General features: G+C 40.0%; 1 protein-coding gene across 3 annotated transcripts in view; it reads left to right on the top strand.

The window, feature by feature from the left end:
- LMNA (lamin A/C) overlaps positions 1 to 15015 on the top strand; it is a 130377-nt gene extending 115362 nt beyond the window's left edge. For 2 of the 3 annotated variants that reach the window (XM_078670384.1, XM_078670385.1), the window contains exons 8-12: positions 537 to 644; positions 1725 to 1844; positions 3104 to 3202; positions 3430 to 3711; positions 9695 to 15015. In XM_078670384.1, coding sequence (XP_078526510.1) covers positions 537 to 644; positions 1725 to 1844; positions 3104 to 3202; positions 3430 to 3711; positions 9695 to 9721 — 636 coding nt within the window. In that variant the 3' untranslated portion in view covers positions 9722 to 15015. Of the gene's footprint in view, positions 1 to 536; positions 645 to 1724; positions 2094 to 2293; positions 2743 to 3103; positions 3203 to 3429; positions 3712 to 9694 lie in introns of those variants that run through there. The other variant, XR_013603767.1, reaches the window with a different exon arrangement.
- Positions 15016 to 17453: the final 2438 nt, after the last annotated feature.

Raw genomic sequence — 17453 nt, 5'->3', positions numbered from 1 at the left:
CATTGGCGACATACAGCGCTCCGCAGCCTTTTGGCTATGTTCACGCTATAGAAATACCATACCGTATACGTACATACAGGATAGTAGAATTTGTTTGGCTCAAATAGGGAATTGTGAGCACGCTTTAGTGTAGATCGATCCACAATAAAACTTCAACTGTTCAAAGCAGTTCTGGAAAAAAGAGTGAAACAAATGTACTGTCAGATTCATGGAAAAAACAAACATATTTATGACAAAAATTTACAATTTTCTCTCAAGAAAATCTGTTTTTCACATACATGAATACATTTGTCTTTCTCGAATCTGAACTGCATGAAAAGTTAACGTAATTTGAACAATGGTGATTCAGCTGATTTGTAAAGTTTGGGCTCCAAATAGGGGATTTCTTTTGTAAATAACATTTTCCACCATCTTGATGTAGACCTTTCCCTTCCACAATTTTGTGCATGTTCTGATGAACCCCTCATCGTGCGCTTCTTTGTCTGTTGTGCTCTATGTGTCATTGACCCGGGTTGTGTTCTTGTTTCACTTTGCAGGACCAGGCAATGGGGAACTGGCAGATTAAGCGCCAGATTGGAGATGAAACCCCGATTGTTTACAGGTTCCCGCCTAAATTCACCATGAAGGCGGGACAGATTACCACGGTGAGAAGCCCGCTCTTGTTTTGTGGTTCAGTGTGGACTCTGTTGAAAAAGAAACAATATATCAGTGCATGATGTTGCCGTACACCCAAAGAAGACCTAATTTTGAGATTCTTAAAAGACATGGGCATTAGGTGTGGGATTGCAGTCCTAAAAAGTTGTCTTCTTATTAAAAAAGAAGTACCAAGAAAGGTCCTTAGGAGCAGCACAGAGACACACTTAGAAGTTCAGTTTGTCTCTGTTTATTAGGTAAGCATTATTGCTGCCGGTTAACAGCAACTAACGACATTCTACTGAGGGCAGTAACCACATTATTTGCCCATCTCACAGTGATAGGTCACAGCCAAAGCTACAGTGACATTATGGGGGCTGGGCAACTAACAGCCAACATCCCTGTTTCAGACTTTCACTACATTTACAATCTAGGCATGAAATAGTTGTTAATTCCAGGATTGTAAGTGTTCACCAATTAAATGGCGCATAACATGATGAATCGTTTTTTTACCACCCCGAATGCCACATGTTGGCCTTTTTATCGAGTCTCACCCAACTATGAGGGTGTCATAATTATCAAACTACTTGTATTTCTGATCCCTGAGCAAATTCATGTTTGCACTGGGATCAGAATTTAGCCCTTAAATTATGTTGAGGGCCTTAGCCTTCCGAATGGAGAAGCGGATATTTGGCATTCTAAAAAAGCTGTTTAAATCTATTTCACTAGAGTAAAAGATGAAGTAGAGTTGATGTTTAAATGCAGTAAATATAAACAAAATGGAGGGTGATTTCAAGCTTCTACTCATGCAAGACGTTCCCACTGGTGGTCCAGGGGAAACCATGTCGTTACGTCGGTGCTGTCAATAACTTAAATTATTTAAAGCATCATTGTTGGAAACTTCCTGGTTCTCGATGGAATCATCAAAAACAGACACAAATATTGAAAGGTCCAGAATAAGTTCCTGTCCTTATTTTTAGAGCTATTTGCAAATCTAGAAATAGTCTGCAATGACAGAGACAGTATTTTAGTCCCTGTCCACTTGAATGTTTGATAAGGGCACATGTTTTGACATGCCTTTTGTTTTACAGATCTGGGCATCTGGAGCCGGTGCCACCCACAACCCTCCAAGTGACCTGGTATGGAAAGCCCAGTCCTCCTGGGGATCTGGGGACAGCATTCGTACAGCCTTGATCACTGCTAATGGAGAGGTAAGTGTAATTCATTGTCAACGCCTGCAGGTAGTGCCAGGTGTAATTAACTATGCCATAGCCCTAGTGGTCATTGAGGTTTGCCAGCCTTTACGCGAAGACTAGAGAAGGATCAGATTACTTTACTTGCTTTGCTTTATGCATGAAGTAAAACACAAAGAATGCGCTCAAATACCAGAGATTGATCTCAGTAGTATAACTGAGAATTAAGTCATATGGGACCCTGTGTTCTGTATATTCTGCCATGTTGTAGTCTGGTCTGCCCTGTTCCCATGATGCACTGGGCCAGGGACAGACTAATTTGCATACAGCCAGGTTCTGAAACTGGGATGGTGCAATGAGCTAAAAAACGGTGGTGGATCTAGCCCTGATCTCTTGACTGGGTGAGAGATTCTGCTTAATTCAGAAACTCTGTCCATCACCACCCCCTGTTGTTTAATTATGTTTAGGCGGCAGCTTGTTTTTATTCCCTACTTTTATTCTTTTAATTTATTTTGTATATGTTGTTGAGTTTGGGTGTGAATATATTGTAGTTGTGCAACTGGATGAATGTGCGAATGAGTCAGTAGGCCGATGAATGGATGCATGAGTGCTACGATGAGTCACGGATCACATGTATGACTTGATGAGTGCCTAAACCCACCATTGACTGAGGAGGCGCTTTCCTTCAGCCATTCCTGTTGCTCCGAAGTACAGCTCAAGGTAGAAGGCACATTTGTTCCCCTACACCTGTTCCTGGTCTCCAAATGCAGACTGCTTATCGCCCGCCACCCCTCCTCACCCGTCCATGCTAAACTGTTGATTCCCGCCCTCCGTCCAATTTACAATCTCCTAAGTTAAATAAAGATTCCTGACTAAGCCAACTTTGCAGGCCTAGTTAAAACATCTGCCCAGCCCTTGCTCTGAATGTACAGCTAGCTCCAGGTTAAAGTGTGGCTCTGTGTATGAATCTCAGTAGCCATGTGTACATCTGAGGCATGGTTCTGATTACGTTTTTTGATGCAATTTGTGCATCTTCCTTACATTTGTAGAAACTGTGTGCAAAATTCTCTGTAAATTTCAAATGCAACATCTCACTTTCACTGAATCTAAGATGCAATGTTTGATGCCTCTGACATGTCTGAATTTTATGGATATGATGCACTTCCAATCATACGTTTGAGTGGCATTGAGCTTTAAACACACAGATCTACCGTACAGCACTTCGCTTACCTCACAGTTTCAACAAAATATACATTTCTGTTCTTCTTCTCCTTTAGGAAACAGCCATGCGCAAGCTGGTCCGCACTGTGGTCTTGAATGATGAAGACGACGATGAAGAGGACGATGATGAAGTTATTATCCAGCACCACCACCATGTAAGTTTACAAGCAACTGCATCCCGAACAATGAGAATGGCAGGTAAACAAGTGAAGAAATTCCTTTCAGGAATTCAGGTTTTCTGGTGACTCTTTTCTGCACTTCCTTCACTCTGATGCATTCAAATGAGTTTCTTTTCTGTACTGTCTTTTTGCTGCCTCTTCTGTTTCTTCAAAGTGGATCCTGGCATCTCCTCACAGCATCTTCTCCCTCTCTGACTCTGTAGGGAGCTCACTGCACTAATAACTCTGGCGACCCAGGGGAATACAACCTTCGTTCTCGTACCATCGTCTGCGGCTCTTGTGGGCAGCCGGCCGAGAAAGCTGCTGGTGTCCCCCAGACCGGCGCCACCGGCGCCACCGGCTCCGTCTCATCTGGATCCACGGCCTCCAGTGTGACAGTAACCCGCACCTACCGCAGTATTGGGGGCACCACTGGTGGCAGTTCCCTGGGGGAGAGCTTGGTGACCAGGTCCTACGTCCTTGGCGACACCAAGCAACGTGCTCAGGTGAGTTCCCGAAAGGTTTCCTGTACACGACTTGTGAGAAGTCATGTGGGTTTGATGTGAAGGCTGCAGGGGGTGATTTGAAGCGTGTGTCGGGACTCCTTCTCTGGACTCTTTGGAATGCAGAAAACGTATGGCTAACATATGCAAATGCTCATGTGATAACATCCAGTTTTTGCTTTCAGCTTGCTGTCTTAGGTGCCTTTTTACATGGATGGCACTGTCGTGTGCAGTGATTTTATCTCAATAAAACCAACACCAACTGTGGGGGAATCTGGGCAGTGTAGAGAGATTACCTAAGAGTGTGAGGAGAACCCCAGCACTTTACTGCTGGTCACCACCTCAGAAAAGACAGTACAGCAGGCGAGAGCAAGTCTCATGAGCCAACCCATTCTGTGCCCCAGCTCTGGCCTAGACTTAGGACACAAGCCATGAAAGCTTGGTGGGAAATTCAATATTTATGGCAGGACTCAATTTAATTTTTTTTTTAAATGCACTATATTCATAATGCATCCTTCTGACCACAGTATCAGGCTTAAAGTGCTATCAGACAAATGAAAACGGACAAATCGAAGATCTTTACAACTCTCCTTGTTCTCGTTATCAACTGATGGCAGGTACTTTCGAAGATGGTGGTGGTGCTCAGAGTGCACAGTGTCACTGAAGCATCAGAGCACTTGATGTGTTGGGGTGAGGGATATAGGTCTCAGTGGAGGTGGAAATCAAATAGGGGCTTGTAAAAATGCCCCCCTAGAAGGCTAATAACGCTCACAAAACTGAAAAGTCTTCATGCGGCAGGTCGATTTAGGTGTGGGAGGCTCTGCACTGGGCGACCATGTCCATAACAAAGGAAATCAACCAAATCTTACAGGACCTGGGAAAACCCCAATGAAAAGCCTCTTTCAAGGCCCACTGACCCAACCACTCAGTCACTGAGACTGACCACTAACTCAAAACAGGACTGGCTCCCACTGTGTGAAGGTCAAACTGCACAAAGATCAAGTAAAAACCCTTGCATGATATGCCCAAGTGCCAGAGACTTCCATTTGGGCAGGAACAGGTTTAGTTGTATCTTGAAATGCTGTCTGAGCTACAAGTCACTTCTTGTCACAAGCCAGAACATTACAAAATAAACATATATGAATCGACTCAAATTGCTCGCACAGTCAACCTTTATCATTGGACATTGTTATCCCCCTTCCAGGAACTTACCGCTAATAGGTAGTTCTGATAGCTAGATAAAATCCTCGGATACAGTGCTTTACTATCTATAGAATTAGCCACATTTCCCAGTGATACTTGTTGTTATGGAGCTAGCCTCTGGCTTCATGGTCAAGCTTTCTTCTCTGTCATTCTTTAGCTCATGGGTCTCCAGCCCAAAAGAACTCCAGACAACTGCGCATGAAGGAAGCGTTTAGTGGATCACTGGTTTATGGCATTATAAAGGACCTGGATATAGGCAATGTGTTTTTTTCTGGCCTCTCTTATTAACTCCTTTACTGCAGCGCAAATTCCGCTGCGGTGTGGGAGTTCTGATGAGTGGGCGGGGCCGCATCGGCCAACGGACGTGCGCAGCACTATCGAAGTTGTGCTCGTGACGGCAGTTGGCCGACGCGCGCAGCGAAGGGGTTAAAGACTCCAGAAGATCCAGGGATGTATCTCTTTTCTCAGTCTTGAATAGATACTGGCCACCGGCTATGAATATTTCACACACCCAAAACCAGCCGTGGTTCCTCTCAATGAATGTTAAAGGTTCTTCTGGAATTAAACATTATTCAGTCGCACCGGGGTGGCTCAGAGTGGCAAAATAGAAACAACAAGTTTGTTCGCATACTGATGAAAAGGTACTGTAGGGACAACTGAAAGCATGCAATGCATGGCGAAAACCCATTACTGCATGCAACTTATGTGTAGTTACCTGACGGGTTATCTACAGGTAAGCAAATATTGAGAAGTGGACTTGCACACCATCTCTGCACTGAAAACAGGCCAGGGCTGGACACCCTGTAGGACTGACGTATCGTGGTCTCCAAAAATGTTTGGAGATCTTTCGTATTTCTATATAATTGATACAGTCCGCCAATCTGTTTATTTCGGATACACAATCCAAAAAACATACAAATAAAACAAATGCAATTCATATCCTCGTAATCAAATAAAACACAATAAAACATCTCGACAATAACGACAGCATATAACAATGCACTGGCACAATACATAAAACAAAGTGCGTAGGTGCAAAAGTGCAAACTGTAGAATACAAAGACACCTCCCTTGACTTCATGTCAAGTGTGTGTAAGAATAGTCATAAGGCTCGCCTCTATTACCAAATCTAACACAAGCATAAGTATTTGCATGAAGTCTAATTAGGACCAACAAAATATTGTCTGGGATCCCCATATTACCTAAAACACCCCAAAGTTTTGATATAGTATGGGCCATGCTCCTAGGAGCTGTAGAGTACTTGCAGAAAGCATGTTTATTCAACAGAACTATCTCAAACATTAGACTTTGTACATACAGTACAAACAGTAGTATGTATGTCTGGTTGAGACCAGGTTACAGATATCACCATGTAAGGGTCACCAGCCCCTTTCATTCCCAACAAAATACTGTGCAATTGTCTTTTACTTATTTGCATTACATATATTTCCAATGTAAGTTTCAGGAAAATACAGTGATATTGTCTAGGTTGGTAATCAAGTGCCGTTGTTGGGTAAGCGGCCATGTCACTCAAAGAAATTTGTCTTACTCCTTGTAAACTGGAAACCTGGGGTTCGCATGCCCTCTCCCCAGGGGCGATCTTGAGCACCATCTTGACATCTTGAAACAGAATGAGCATGGTGACGTCATTGATGACATCAGTGAATCTTCACTCTGTCCTAGTATTTGCCGTGTCCATCACTGGTCCACTGGCTTTAGACATATGAATCAATTGCATAATAGCATGAGTGATCTACACTTATCGAATGGTAGGCCATAACAAGGGAAAGTACCCACAGTATAAAAAAAGAGGAATACATATTGTAAAGACTAGAGAGTAGCTGTATAACCGGGGCACCAAGGCTTCTAAAATTATCGATATAAACATATATGGAGTTCCAACCGCCTTTTCCTATGTTGGCAGGCTAAAAAGGCAAGCATCACCCCATGCAAATCAGTGCTGCTGTTGCATGCCTACTAAGTTATACGGAACGCAAGCACACACTTCACTGGAGCTTGAGATATGAAAGCCTCCATAGTGCGACCGCCTTGTGGCTCGCTGACATCACCCAACCTGCTTCTTTTAAGTGCAATATAAGGGAATAGACAGAATGCACTCATCAGTGGTGGTGGCCCATCTTTCCAGTGGGAGACGATTAAATGGATGAACCAAAAAATATTGGTGATTTTAAGGTCAACTTCGATCCTGCAAGAGTCGCACATACAAAGGAGGGTGTGGTACCTGAAAGGAAAGCACCTAAAAAACATGGTGGTAGGAATGTTCTACTATCAAAATGTTTCAGTGAGACAAATACTCTATGCTGATGTCTGAAGACACCCACAAGTCGCTAGTTTAAACCCCACCAAGGCAACCTCTGCCTTCAGTCCAGTCACAGTCAGAAAACTGAATGCCATTACATTTTTTTTAATTTTTTTATTTAAAAGTATTTTATTAATTTTTACAAGCAGATACATTAGCATTTCTGTTACAAGGTTAGCCAAACGTAGTTTGTAGAGAAGTGATTACAGGTACTTTGAAATATATGTTTAGCTAATCCCCTCTAACTTGACTTGCTGGAAAATTAGGCAAATGATGAGAGAAAGAAAGGAACAGGGAAGAAAGGGGTGAAAAGAGGATACAAGAGAGGTTTTATAGCAATGAGCTTATTTGGACTGAAAGCATTTTGACACAGCCCTCACCCCAGTGGTTAGCTTATGGCAAGATTGGTAGCCATGTCAAACCCCCTGACGGCTCCTAGGCCATGTTAATAGCGTTCCAACTCGCTCACCCCACCGCCCACGAGGTGGGGGAGGGAGTCGGAATGGTTTCATGGGGGTTCGTAAGAGTTTAGGTACGTGTCGAGTGACTTCCACATCCCCCTGGTTTCTGGTCTACAGGGTGAGTTCGGTAGCGCAATGTTATCCGCGCCTTTGAGGTGCATCACCCAGTTGATCCAGCCTTTGTATGAGGTCTTAGTTGTGTCCTTCCAATTGGTCAGGACCATTTTTACTGCCGCGGTCAGAAGCAGGTCTAGAAAGTCTTTGTTAAAGCAGCATTTAGAATATAAATAGTAAGTAGGGAGTTATTTAAAAAGGGAGTTAAGATTTGAAATTTGGAAAAAAGATTTATTACATTTAAAATGCAATACAGGAAATAGGAAAATGCTCATGCAGCAGTAAACTCCGTAAACTCATTAAATTAATAGAGATACATAGCAATTAATGACTTAAGTTCAGCTAAAAGCAGTATTAAGCAAAATCTGAAAAAAACGAGGTCTCAGATGTGCAACAAATAAATAGAGAAACGGACAGCATCTCTAGTAAACCCCAATAGTATCAAAGAGTCTCTCTTGCTCATCCCAAATCCTGAGGTTTTGATAGCTAATGTCACAATAGAAAATGATGGGAACTGTTAAGTCAGCATGGTGCAAGCAAAAGTATAATTAGTTCAACAAGTTATACTGCAATATTCTAAAACATCATATAACCCTACAATCTTAGCATTATCCCGCTATATGAATAATTATTGTCCCAGATTACCAAATTTCATCTGGAGGTGTCAGAACAAACTACTTACATAAACAACATATAACAATCGTGAATGAATGCAATAAAGAATGCTAGCAGAAGGAGCCTTGGAAAGTAACAAAAAGACATTGAGTTCTTCAAGAACAATATGTTATACAAATTAAACAGTGCACACCTAGCTGGGGATAGTGTCAAGCAAGAATTATAAACACAATGAACATCATGGCACGGCAGACATATTTTTTTTAAAACAGAGAGTTGAGGCCGAAGTAAGGTCGAGTTTTAATCTAAGCCAAGAAAACATTGTTAAAACACATCATAACTATTTTGTGTCCATTGCAATGGCTCTTATTAGTACACATATAAGAATTCAAACGGGGACCAACTAATATTAATGCACATATTTCATTCAAATTGTGGAATAACATTCATAGTACTACACTATGGTACTACTAAGAAGATGTCTCACCATCCTCTGCACCAGGATTTCTGAACTGAGAGTAGACATGTAGTATGTCTGCAGTGCCTTTTGTTTTCACAATGTGTACATCCTATAATCACCATAGTCATTAGCAGATTAACTGTATTATCAGTGTTACCACTTTCTGTTTCCTAGATAATAAAGTGGAGCTATTTCTAAAACAACAAATTCCATTCTGTGGTGCTAAAATCTCATTTCCTCCACATATTTTGCAGTTGTAGCTGTTTCGATTAAACATTTAGGTTTTCTAAGATTCTAAGGTCCTTATAGTTCACACTAGAAATGGCATTTTCTTTAAAAACAAAAATACTTTTTCATATTGGGATCAATTTGTAGCTTAGATGGTTAGAAAACCATGTTTAAAAATATATCCAAGTTACAAATATCTGTTACTCTGTACTATTAGAGAAAATGGGAAGGTGCGTAAAAGATTTTTTTGATTTAAAAAATAATTTGATTTGTTGTATTCTAGCATTTTTATAATTATTTTTTTGCTCTGCTCTTCAACCAAATGAGTGAAAATGTATTTAAAAACTAAATTGTGGGAATGCTGAAAGACGTCTTCTTGAAATTCATTTTTTCCTTGAGTTAAAAAAATAATAATCTTAAAAGTAATTTTTGACAACTACTGTTGGCCACACAAACCAAACCAACACTGCTCTGCCAGTCTTTAGAACCCCCTCTCCTTCATTCATTTGTTTCTCCTATTGTTTTATTCTTTCTTTAAAAAATATATAATTGTATTTAATCTGTCTCACTTTTTTATGTCTCCAGGTTCCACAGAATTGCAGCATCATGTAAACCAGCGGGATTCTGGCTGACACACCTGATGTACCAAAGTCCATCCCACAGCAAAGATGCTTTTTTGTTCTTTTAAAGAAATGTATTTTCTATAATGGGAATTTTATACGAAAAGCCAGTGGAATGCCAACATTAAGGCATTGCTACTTTTTTTTATTTTAAATGATACTTCTATCTGTTTAAGCCATACATTCTTTATTCTCTTTATCAACTAAAACAATGCTAAACCAAAGCAAGGATAGTATCAAGACAAGGCTGTAGTTGCTTAATATGTATGGGAATGCTGCGAGGACTTAGGGGGCGGAAGGCACAAGGCAGATGTTTTCTTCATTTTGGTACAGATGTTCACTTGTAGCAGCAAAATAGTCTTGCCCTGTGCATTATATAAATATATATATATATGTTTGGTTTAGAAGAAGTATTACGTACTGTGGTTGCTCATGTTGCATGTGGTGAAGGAAGATGGACCGTTTAAAAAGTATTGCTAGCTCCTGTAGGTTCTGGCGGCTTAGAGGACTAATGCACCCATAGCTGGGATTTGTGTTTGGGCCTATGGTCTAAGGTTCGGTTCCCAGTGGGTCATTTGCCCTTTCATTACCCCAAAGTTAATACAATGATGACTGCTGAGTAATAACAAAAATGTGTTACTTCGAAACAAGAAACCTCTTGTGATGAATTCGTCTTTACAAATACATACATTATGTACCTTATAGGCATAACGGAATGGATGGGCTCACAAGACACTACCATGCTGTGTAAAAGAGATGTCTAAAGCAAAACAAATACAATTTGAGGCAGAGAGTGTGCAAATAACAGTGTAGCTTCTGATTTACTACATCTGTATGAAAGAGAATGAAAAATCCTACCACTAGTGGATCACCCAAGCATACTTTCAACGTAAAAGACCAGCTCAGTTTGCTCGGGTAAGAAATTGGGCATAAAGCCTCATTTTCTCATTAGTTTTTACTTTTGTGAACAATGGGACTTTGCAATATTTTGTCCTAAAATCCTCTAGTTATCCTTTCTTGAGCTGTCTTGGTTTTCCATATACGTCATCTTGATTACATGGAATTAAGGCTTCGGCCTTACTCCTAATACCTCAATGTTCCCAACTTCCAAAGCCTCAGATTGTCATGCTGTTAAGATGTAATCTATCTTTATAAAAAAAAAATATGGCCTTGAGTCGTTATACTTGGACCTTGATTTATATTTCCCATAAATTGTTTGTCATTGCCTTGATCCATGTCATCTCACGGCAAGGAGTATCTGCTTTCTTTATGTCTTAAGCTGTGTAGATTTAAGTGCCTTGAGCCACTTTGCCTAAAGTACCTTCCATCCATTTTTTGAATTCTGGACTCCAAATTGTCGGTATAGGGCCTTCGGTTCTCAAGCTGTATAGCCCTTCATTTGTTGTGCTTTCAAAGTTATGCCCACAACACGTTTTTCTCTCAAAGCTTACAGTGGCCATCCTCAAAAGACCTCCGGTGAAATGCACTCAAGCTTTGAGCTTTTATTCTAAAAAAGCACCCAGATATCTCATTTTCAAGTCCATCTGAAGTCTTTTTTCTCTAGAGTTAAAGTTGTCGTTCCCTCAGAGTCATACTTTGCCTTGCTCCTAGAGCCTTTATGTAAATACCCCGAGAGATCCTGCTCCCTACACACTGAGTTGTTTTGCTCCCAGTGCCTTGTTTTGATTCATTGTTGTTTTGCCTTTGAAACTTAGTTACAGTACATTTTCTATATGCCTTCAGTTGCCTTGCTTCTAAGTGCCTTGTTGTAGATTTTGCCAGTTGCATTACTTTAGATTCTTTATTTTTTGGCTTTTGTTACTCTTGTGTTGTAGTTGTATATTGTTTGAGTTGAACTCCACTAAGTGCCTTATTGTCAGTTCATTGAGTTGTATTTCTGTAGATTCTTTCCTTTGACATCTTTAGTTATATTGCTGCATATGCTTTGAGCTGGCTTATTCTAAGTGGCTTGCTGTAGATTTGGGTAATTGTTTGCTGTAGATTGTTTTAGTGCTTTGTGGCCGGTTGCTGTATAGGCCATGAGTTGCCTTGTCCTTGACATAGATGCCTCTGGTTGTTTTGCTGTAATTGCACTGAATAATCCTGCTCTGAATGACTTAACCACTCTCCCCATATTATTTTGCACTCTCTGTAGGCCACTGTGCCTCCTGGTCTGACATTACGACTGATGTTGCTACCAGCCGCGGTCCTTGCAGGTAACAGCGGTGGGGCGGTGGTGCCGCTTACGGGGGGATTTTGAGAGATGACGCAGAGGGAAAATTAGATAAATAATGGATTTCCCCTCGTAATCGTCCCTCGAAATACCCCCTTCCCTGGTCTCACCACCTCACTGCTGTTTCCTGCACGGAACGCGGCTAGTTGCTACGAAACCCGTGTTGCATTTTCCCAGATAAAATCAGTCCAGTCACCCACAAGGAATTAGAGCTATGCCACTATTTCATTGACTAGAAAAGCGCTCCAGCTCTCAATATTTGATTTTGCCTCGTGTGCCGAAAGTCCTCTTACTGTGCCTGATCTTTCACTAGTGCTAACGTTTACTTAAATCATATCAACGACAACGGTGTAGTATTGGTAAAGTCCAAAGCCTCAGCCATACATTTACACCTGCATTATTCCTACTATGAATTTAACAAATAGTATAGTTTGTAGATGTATTTCTCTAATAGATCCTATGTGTAAATAATCAGTGTGAGCACTCTTTATGCTGAAGGCTCGTCTAGCAAATTTCTCAGTTGTCCAGTGCTGAAATTGGGTGACCTTTGTTGATACACAGGGCCTTGCAAATGAGTGACTGCAATGTCCAATCTCCAACTGGTGCATGTTTCTGTTTTTTTTTTATTTAGAAAAGGTTTTCCAACTAGTGCCTAGAAACCTGCGCCAGTTGAAAGTTTGCTGGTGTACGCTTATAAAACGTTATTGAATTTCATTTTGGCATGCAAGAATACACGGGTGTATATTTTTGCATGTACAAAAACAGATAAGTGTAAATCCATTTGGTAACATTTATCCTAGTCTTTCATCCACAATGAGAATATGTTCTCTCTGGAGAAACCGTTACCAATTTTGGGAGTTTTCTCCTCATTCTGGTCGAAGAAGGAGATATATATTTTTTTCTCATAGGAGTAAATTTCTCCCTTTTCCAGGTTGGGAAGGGGTTGAATGTGAGTTTATGAATACATACAATCATGTAAGTTAGTGAAATTACATAAATGTATAGGGCATTCCTACCTCTTTAAGGCCCACTTCCCATCACCATGTGCCCCCATCTTATATGTGTCCAAAGGAAAATCTTTATGTGGGGAAATACCTTTATTAGTAAAAAAAAAAACTTTGCAACTCCTCATATGAGTTTCCAGTCATAAAAAACCTGTTTGTACATTGTGCATGTAATTCCAAATTACAAATGCAAATAGTTAAAAAACAGGAAAAATCCTTGATTATGAATGCCTGACCTCTACCAAAACACCTGTTTGCTGAACTGCACAGAGATTAGCACTTGGATAATTACCTGATGTGATAAAGTCTGTGCTCTGATTTTTTTCTCAGGTGGATAATCGGCCAGTCAAACCTAACCGATATTTTGTGAAAATACCCAGTAAATACTGGTACATGCAGATGTTGTTAGAGAAAGCATCTAAATACACGTTTTGCCCCATTTTGCAGAGCTTAACTCGTAATTGAAGTAATTTATTACCCCAAATAAATACGGATCCCCTCATTATCAGTTATTAGCCTTCTTGGGCTCCTGTAATCGAGGTCTAAGATTTTATTTGGCCTAATTTTATCACCTGATATGACATTTATAGGCATGCTTTTTTAAATTTCATCCTATCCCATTCATCAACATTGACACTGCAATTTCAACATCTGAATATCAAATACGACACCAGTATACTCCTGCCACTAATTCATAAAATATATATCACTTTCAAACATTAAAATCAACTACCTGGCCACCTCTTTTTGAAAAATTGTTCTCTAGCGCAAGACGATTCCAGTATTAAATATTTATAGTTCAGAGGTGATGACAAATTCTAATTTGCATACTTAAAAAGATTAATACAGTTTGCTTTTGATGCATGTATTCCGAAATACATTTTGTAGCACCTGAGTAATTAAGATGGGATTGTAAACTGCGAGCTTTGTGGCAATGAAGCACTATAAAGGGCTCAAAATACAACCCAATACAGACAATGTGATGTTGGTACTTTGCCTTGTCTTGTACATTATAAGAGACATTTTTCGATGATCATTGAAAGATTTAACTAGTTAAACTTATTTTTAAAGTAATAATCATTGTTTGCAAAAAGGTAAAACACAGACACAATATTGATGGCTCTGTTTACATTCTTAAGTCTTCATATTGAAATATTACATATGTGTGTGTTGCGATCAGGACATATCAAAGTGGAGTATGCTATCCTGGTCAGATGTCTGGTATTCAAATTGTATAATTCAATAAAGGCAGAAGCAGTACTCGCCTAGCTTCAGAGGAATCTACAGTATATTGTGCAGGACAGGTAATATTCCTGCCTCTTAGTATATGCAGAGAAAATAGTTATTGCATAAGGAGTGGCTCGTAGAATGTCGGTCTTACTTCAGAAAGGAACGGTTGGTAGGGTTTGAAGCCCATTGGATGATATGGCCTTGGATCTGACACTAGAAGAGTTGAAGGAACGCGTATTGTTTAGTAATGGTAAATGTTTTCGTTGTTGGGTGTCTTTGGGACAGGTCGCGGGTCGATGTGAAATGCACTTGAGCTTCGCCCATGTTTTTCTGCATGTTAAGATGCGTTTTGGTCAGTAGCACAGATGATGTTCACTGCTTGTAGAGCACTGTTTGTCCCCCAATACACATTTAGGATGTTTTATGGCTTCGTAGGGTTGAACGCTAATATCAGCACACTTCTTAGTTGTTATTGCACTTGCGTTTGGAGCGCTTCAGCGACTATGTTTTTATGTGAAATTTTCTCCACAAATATGTCACAAACGGGCCACATTGCCACACAAATGACTCCAGAGCAGAGGAGAACCTCACCAAAGAAAAAACCCACAAACCACTGCCTTCCTTGTTCTGTGCCTTGATTGATGGAGGATTCTGTCAGGCCTAGTCTTGCATCTCTCTCAGCCTCAAGTGCATTCCTGCTGTGCTAGCTGCTTTCTGCTGCCAGTACCATAGATGTGTATTACCAGCTAAGCTATGTGAAAACAGTAACTATGATGTAATTGTTGTTTTACTGAACCAATACACTTGGAACCAAACAAAGCTTGTCTTGTGTTGTTCTTTAAGTCTCCGTCCCTGTTGCGAATCCAGTGATGAGCGGGCGAGTGTATGGGCGAGTGATGAAACTTTTCTCTTGAGTTCTGCGGAACGAGCAGTCTTAAGGCACTATGAGAACACCTACTGATAACAGAACCAGCAAAGACCCTAGGTCTGAATAAATGCAAATTATTGCTGCAGATGACGACATGGCATCCAAATGCCTTGGGTGGAATAGTCTTTTATCAGACAAGGTCTGTCGATGACTATTCCATATTTTAGATCAGAAAAAAGTAAACGTACCTACAAGGGATTTATTTCAAAAACGTTTTTGTCGATTCAAAGAACTATATCTGTGGAGCCCTAATTATTGAGTCCAAAAAACAAATTGCAAGGTCAATGATATTCATTCAAAACGAGTGCATCAACCTAGAAAAACAAAAACGAACCGGGTGTATACTTTTTAAAAATGCTAATTTATATAGAAACAACCCATTAATAAATAAGGGTAAAAATACATTTATGGAAAGTTCTTTTTTTAAATGCCTCCTGCGTGATGCTATAACTAATAAGACAGGCCCAAAGTATGTTGACATTGTTCATAGCAGCTCAAACAAACACCATAGTGTGGTGTTCCCCACATACAAATTAAAGAAACATTTCAAAGATTGTTTCCAGAGCACAGGTTTATTAAACCTCAGCCACAAACCGTCACTGGTCAACTGACCAGAACACCGCAATGACATTCCAAATCAGAGCATGTTACAATAGAACCAACAAGTACATACATTCCATATTCTACTAAGGATGACAGAAGTGCATTAAATAAATATAAACATATCATCACATATCTCCCTTCTCAACAAAACAAAAGACTGAGTATTAAATATAACAACAAGAAACAGAAAAAATAAACAGTTTATAACATAAGAGAATAATGAACTCATAAGAAATAAAAATAAAGGTAAATCATACATAATCCTTCATGTAAGCAGGAGCCCTACGTATCCTTTGACTCCTTTCACGAACAAGAAGAGAAGGCGTGGAACAATCTGTCGAAAAGTTAACTGAATTGAAGAATTTGTAATCAGTATCAAAATCATTTTGACTAAACATATTAGATTTAACAATTACTACACGGCTCTTATTCCAAATCCTCCCATCTTGTGTTTTTATAGCATTCTTGAAAACTTTTACTACAGGTCTAACATCAGTATATTTTGACCAAGATTTGCGCCCAACAGGTGCTTTTATTTTAACTAAGTCACCTATCTTGACCTCTTGAAATTTAACACATTTTTTGTCATCAAAATATCTTTTTCTACCAACTTGCTTCCTCAACTCCCTTTCTCTCCACCCACCTATACCGTTGTCTATAATACCTTTATTCAATTTCATCCACCCAGGAACCACATTGTATTGGGAATTCAGCCTTTAAACAACTCAGATGGAGATCTCCCAGTAGTGGAATGAGGAGAACAACGATAAGCAATTATTCTCTCTTTAAGAGACTGTTTCCAATCCAACCCATTAGCCCTGGCTAGCTAAATACATTCTTTTAGTGTTATATTAACCCCCTCCACAGCTCCATTGGTTTCGGGATGATACAAAGAACATTTTCTATGTATCACCCCACATTTATTCAAGAAACTCTCAAAAACACTAGAACTAAATTGCGGCCCGTTGTCAGATAAGATACTGCTGGGAAAACTTTCCCTCTTGAACACCTCCTCCAAGAACTTGATCAGAGTCAGAAGTTATATCCCTGACCGTACACACCTCTATCTATCTTGAGTATAAATCTATGACAACTATCAAATAAGTAGTATCAGAAACTCCACTAAGTGGACCTAAAATATCTATGGCAATCTCATCCCAAGGATGACAAGGTAAATCCCTACAAATCATAGGCATTTGTTTAGTCTTGAGAATCTTGTCACAGGCACCAAATTCAACACACTCCCTAACCATCCTTTCTATCTCCAAATCCATAACTGGCCACCAGAATTGTGTTCGCATCATCTCCTTTGTTTTAACTATTCCTAAATGTCCACAGTGTGCATGTGTCAATAATCTTTTCCTAATCCCTAAAGGAGGTACTAGTTTCATCCCACGCGTCAACATACCATCAGTAATTGATAATTCATCACAGACAAGAGACCAAGGTTTATCCAAACGTCTGTTTTCACTCAACAACTTCATGACCTTGATTATCTCCTCATCCTTTTCCAATTCTTTTTTCCATTCATTTTCCTCAACAACACCTCCTGTAACTTCCCACACATTGATCACATCATCAACCTCCAACAACTCCTCGTCACTTGTAACATCCCTGTTCACTAATCTTGACAAACAATCTGCAGATTTATTGGCAACACCAGGAATGTATTGTACATCAAAGTCAAACTCCTGCAAAGAAATATTCCACCTCCTAATCCTAGATG

This window comes from Lissotriton helveticus, chromosome 12, assembly GCF_964261635.1.
Source record: "Lissotriton helveticus chromosome 12, aLisHel1.1, whole genome shotgun sequence".
NCBI classification, from domain to species: domain Eukaryota; kingdom Metazoa; phylum Chordata; class Amphibia; order Caudata; family Salamandridae; genus Lissotriton; species Lissotriton helveticus.
The sequence above is the reverse complement of the archived record's forward strand: the minus strand, read 5'-3'. Positions and strand labels throughout refer to the sequence as shown.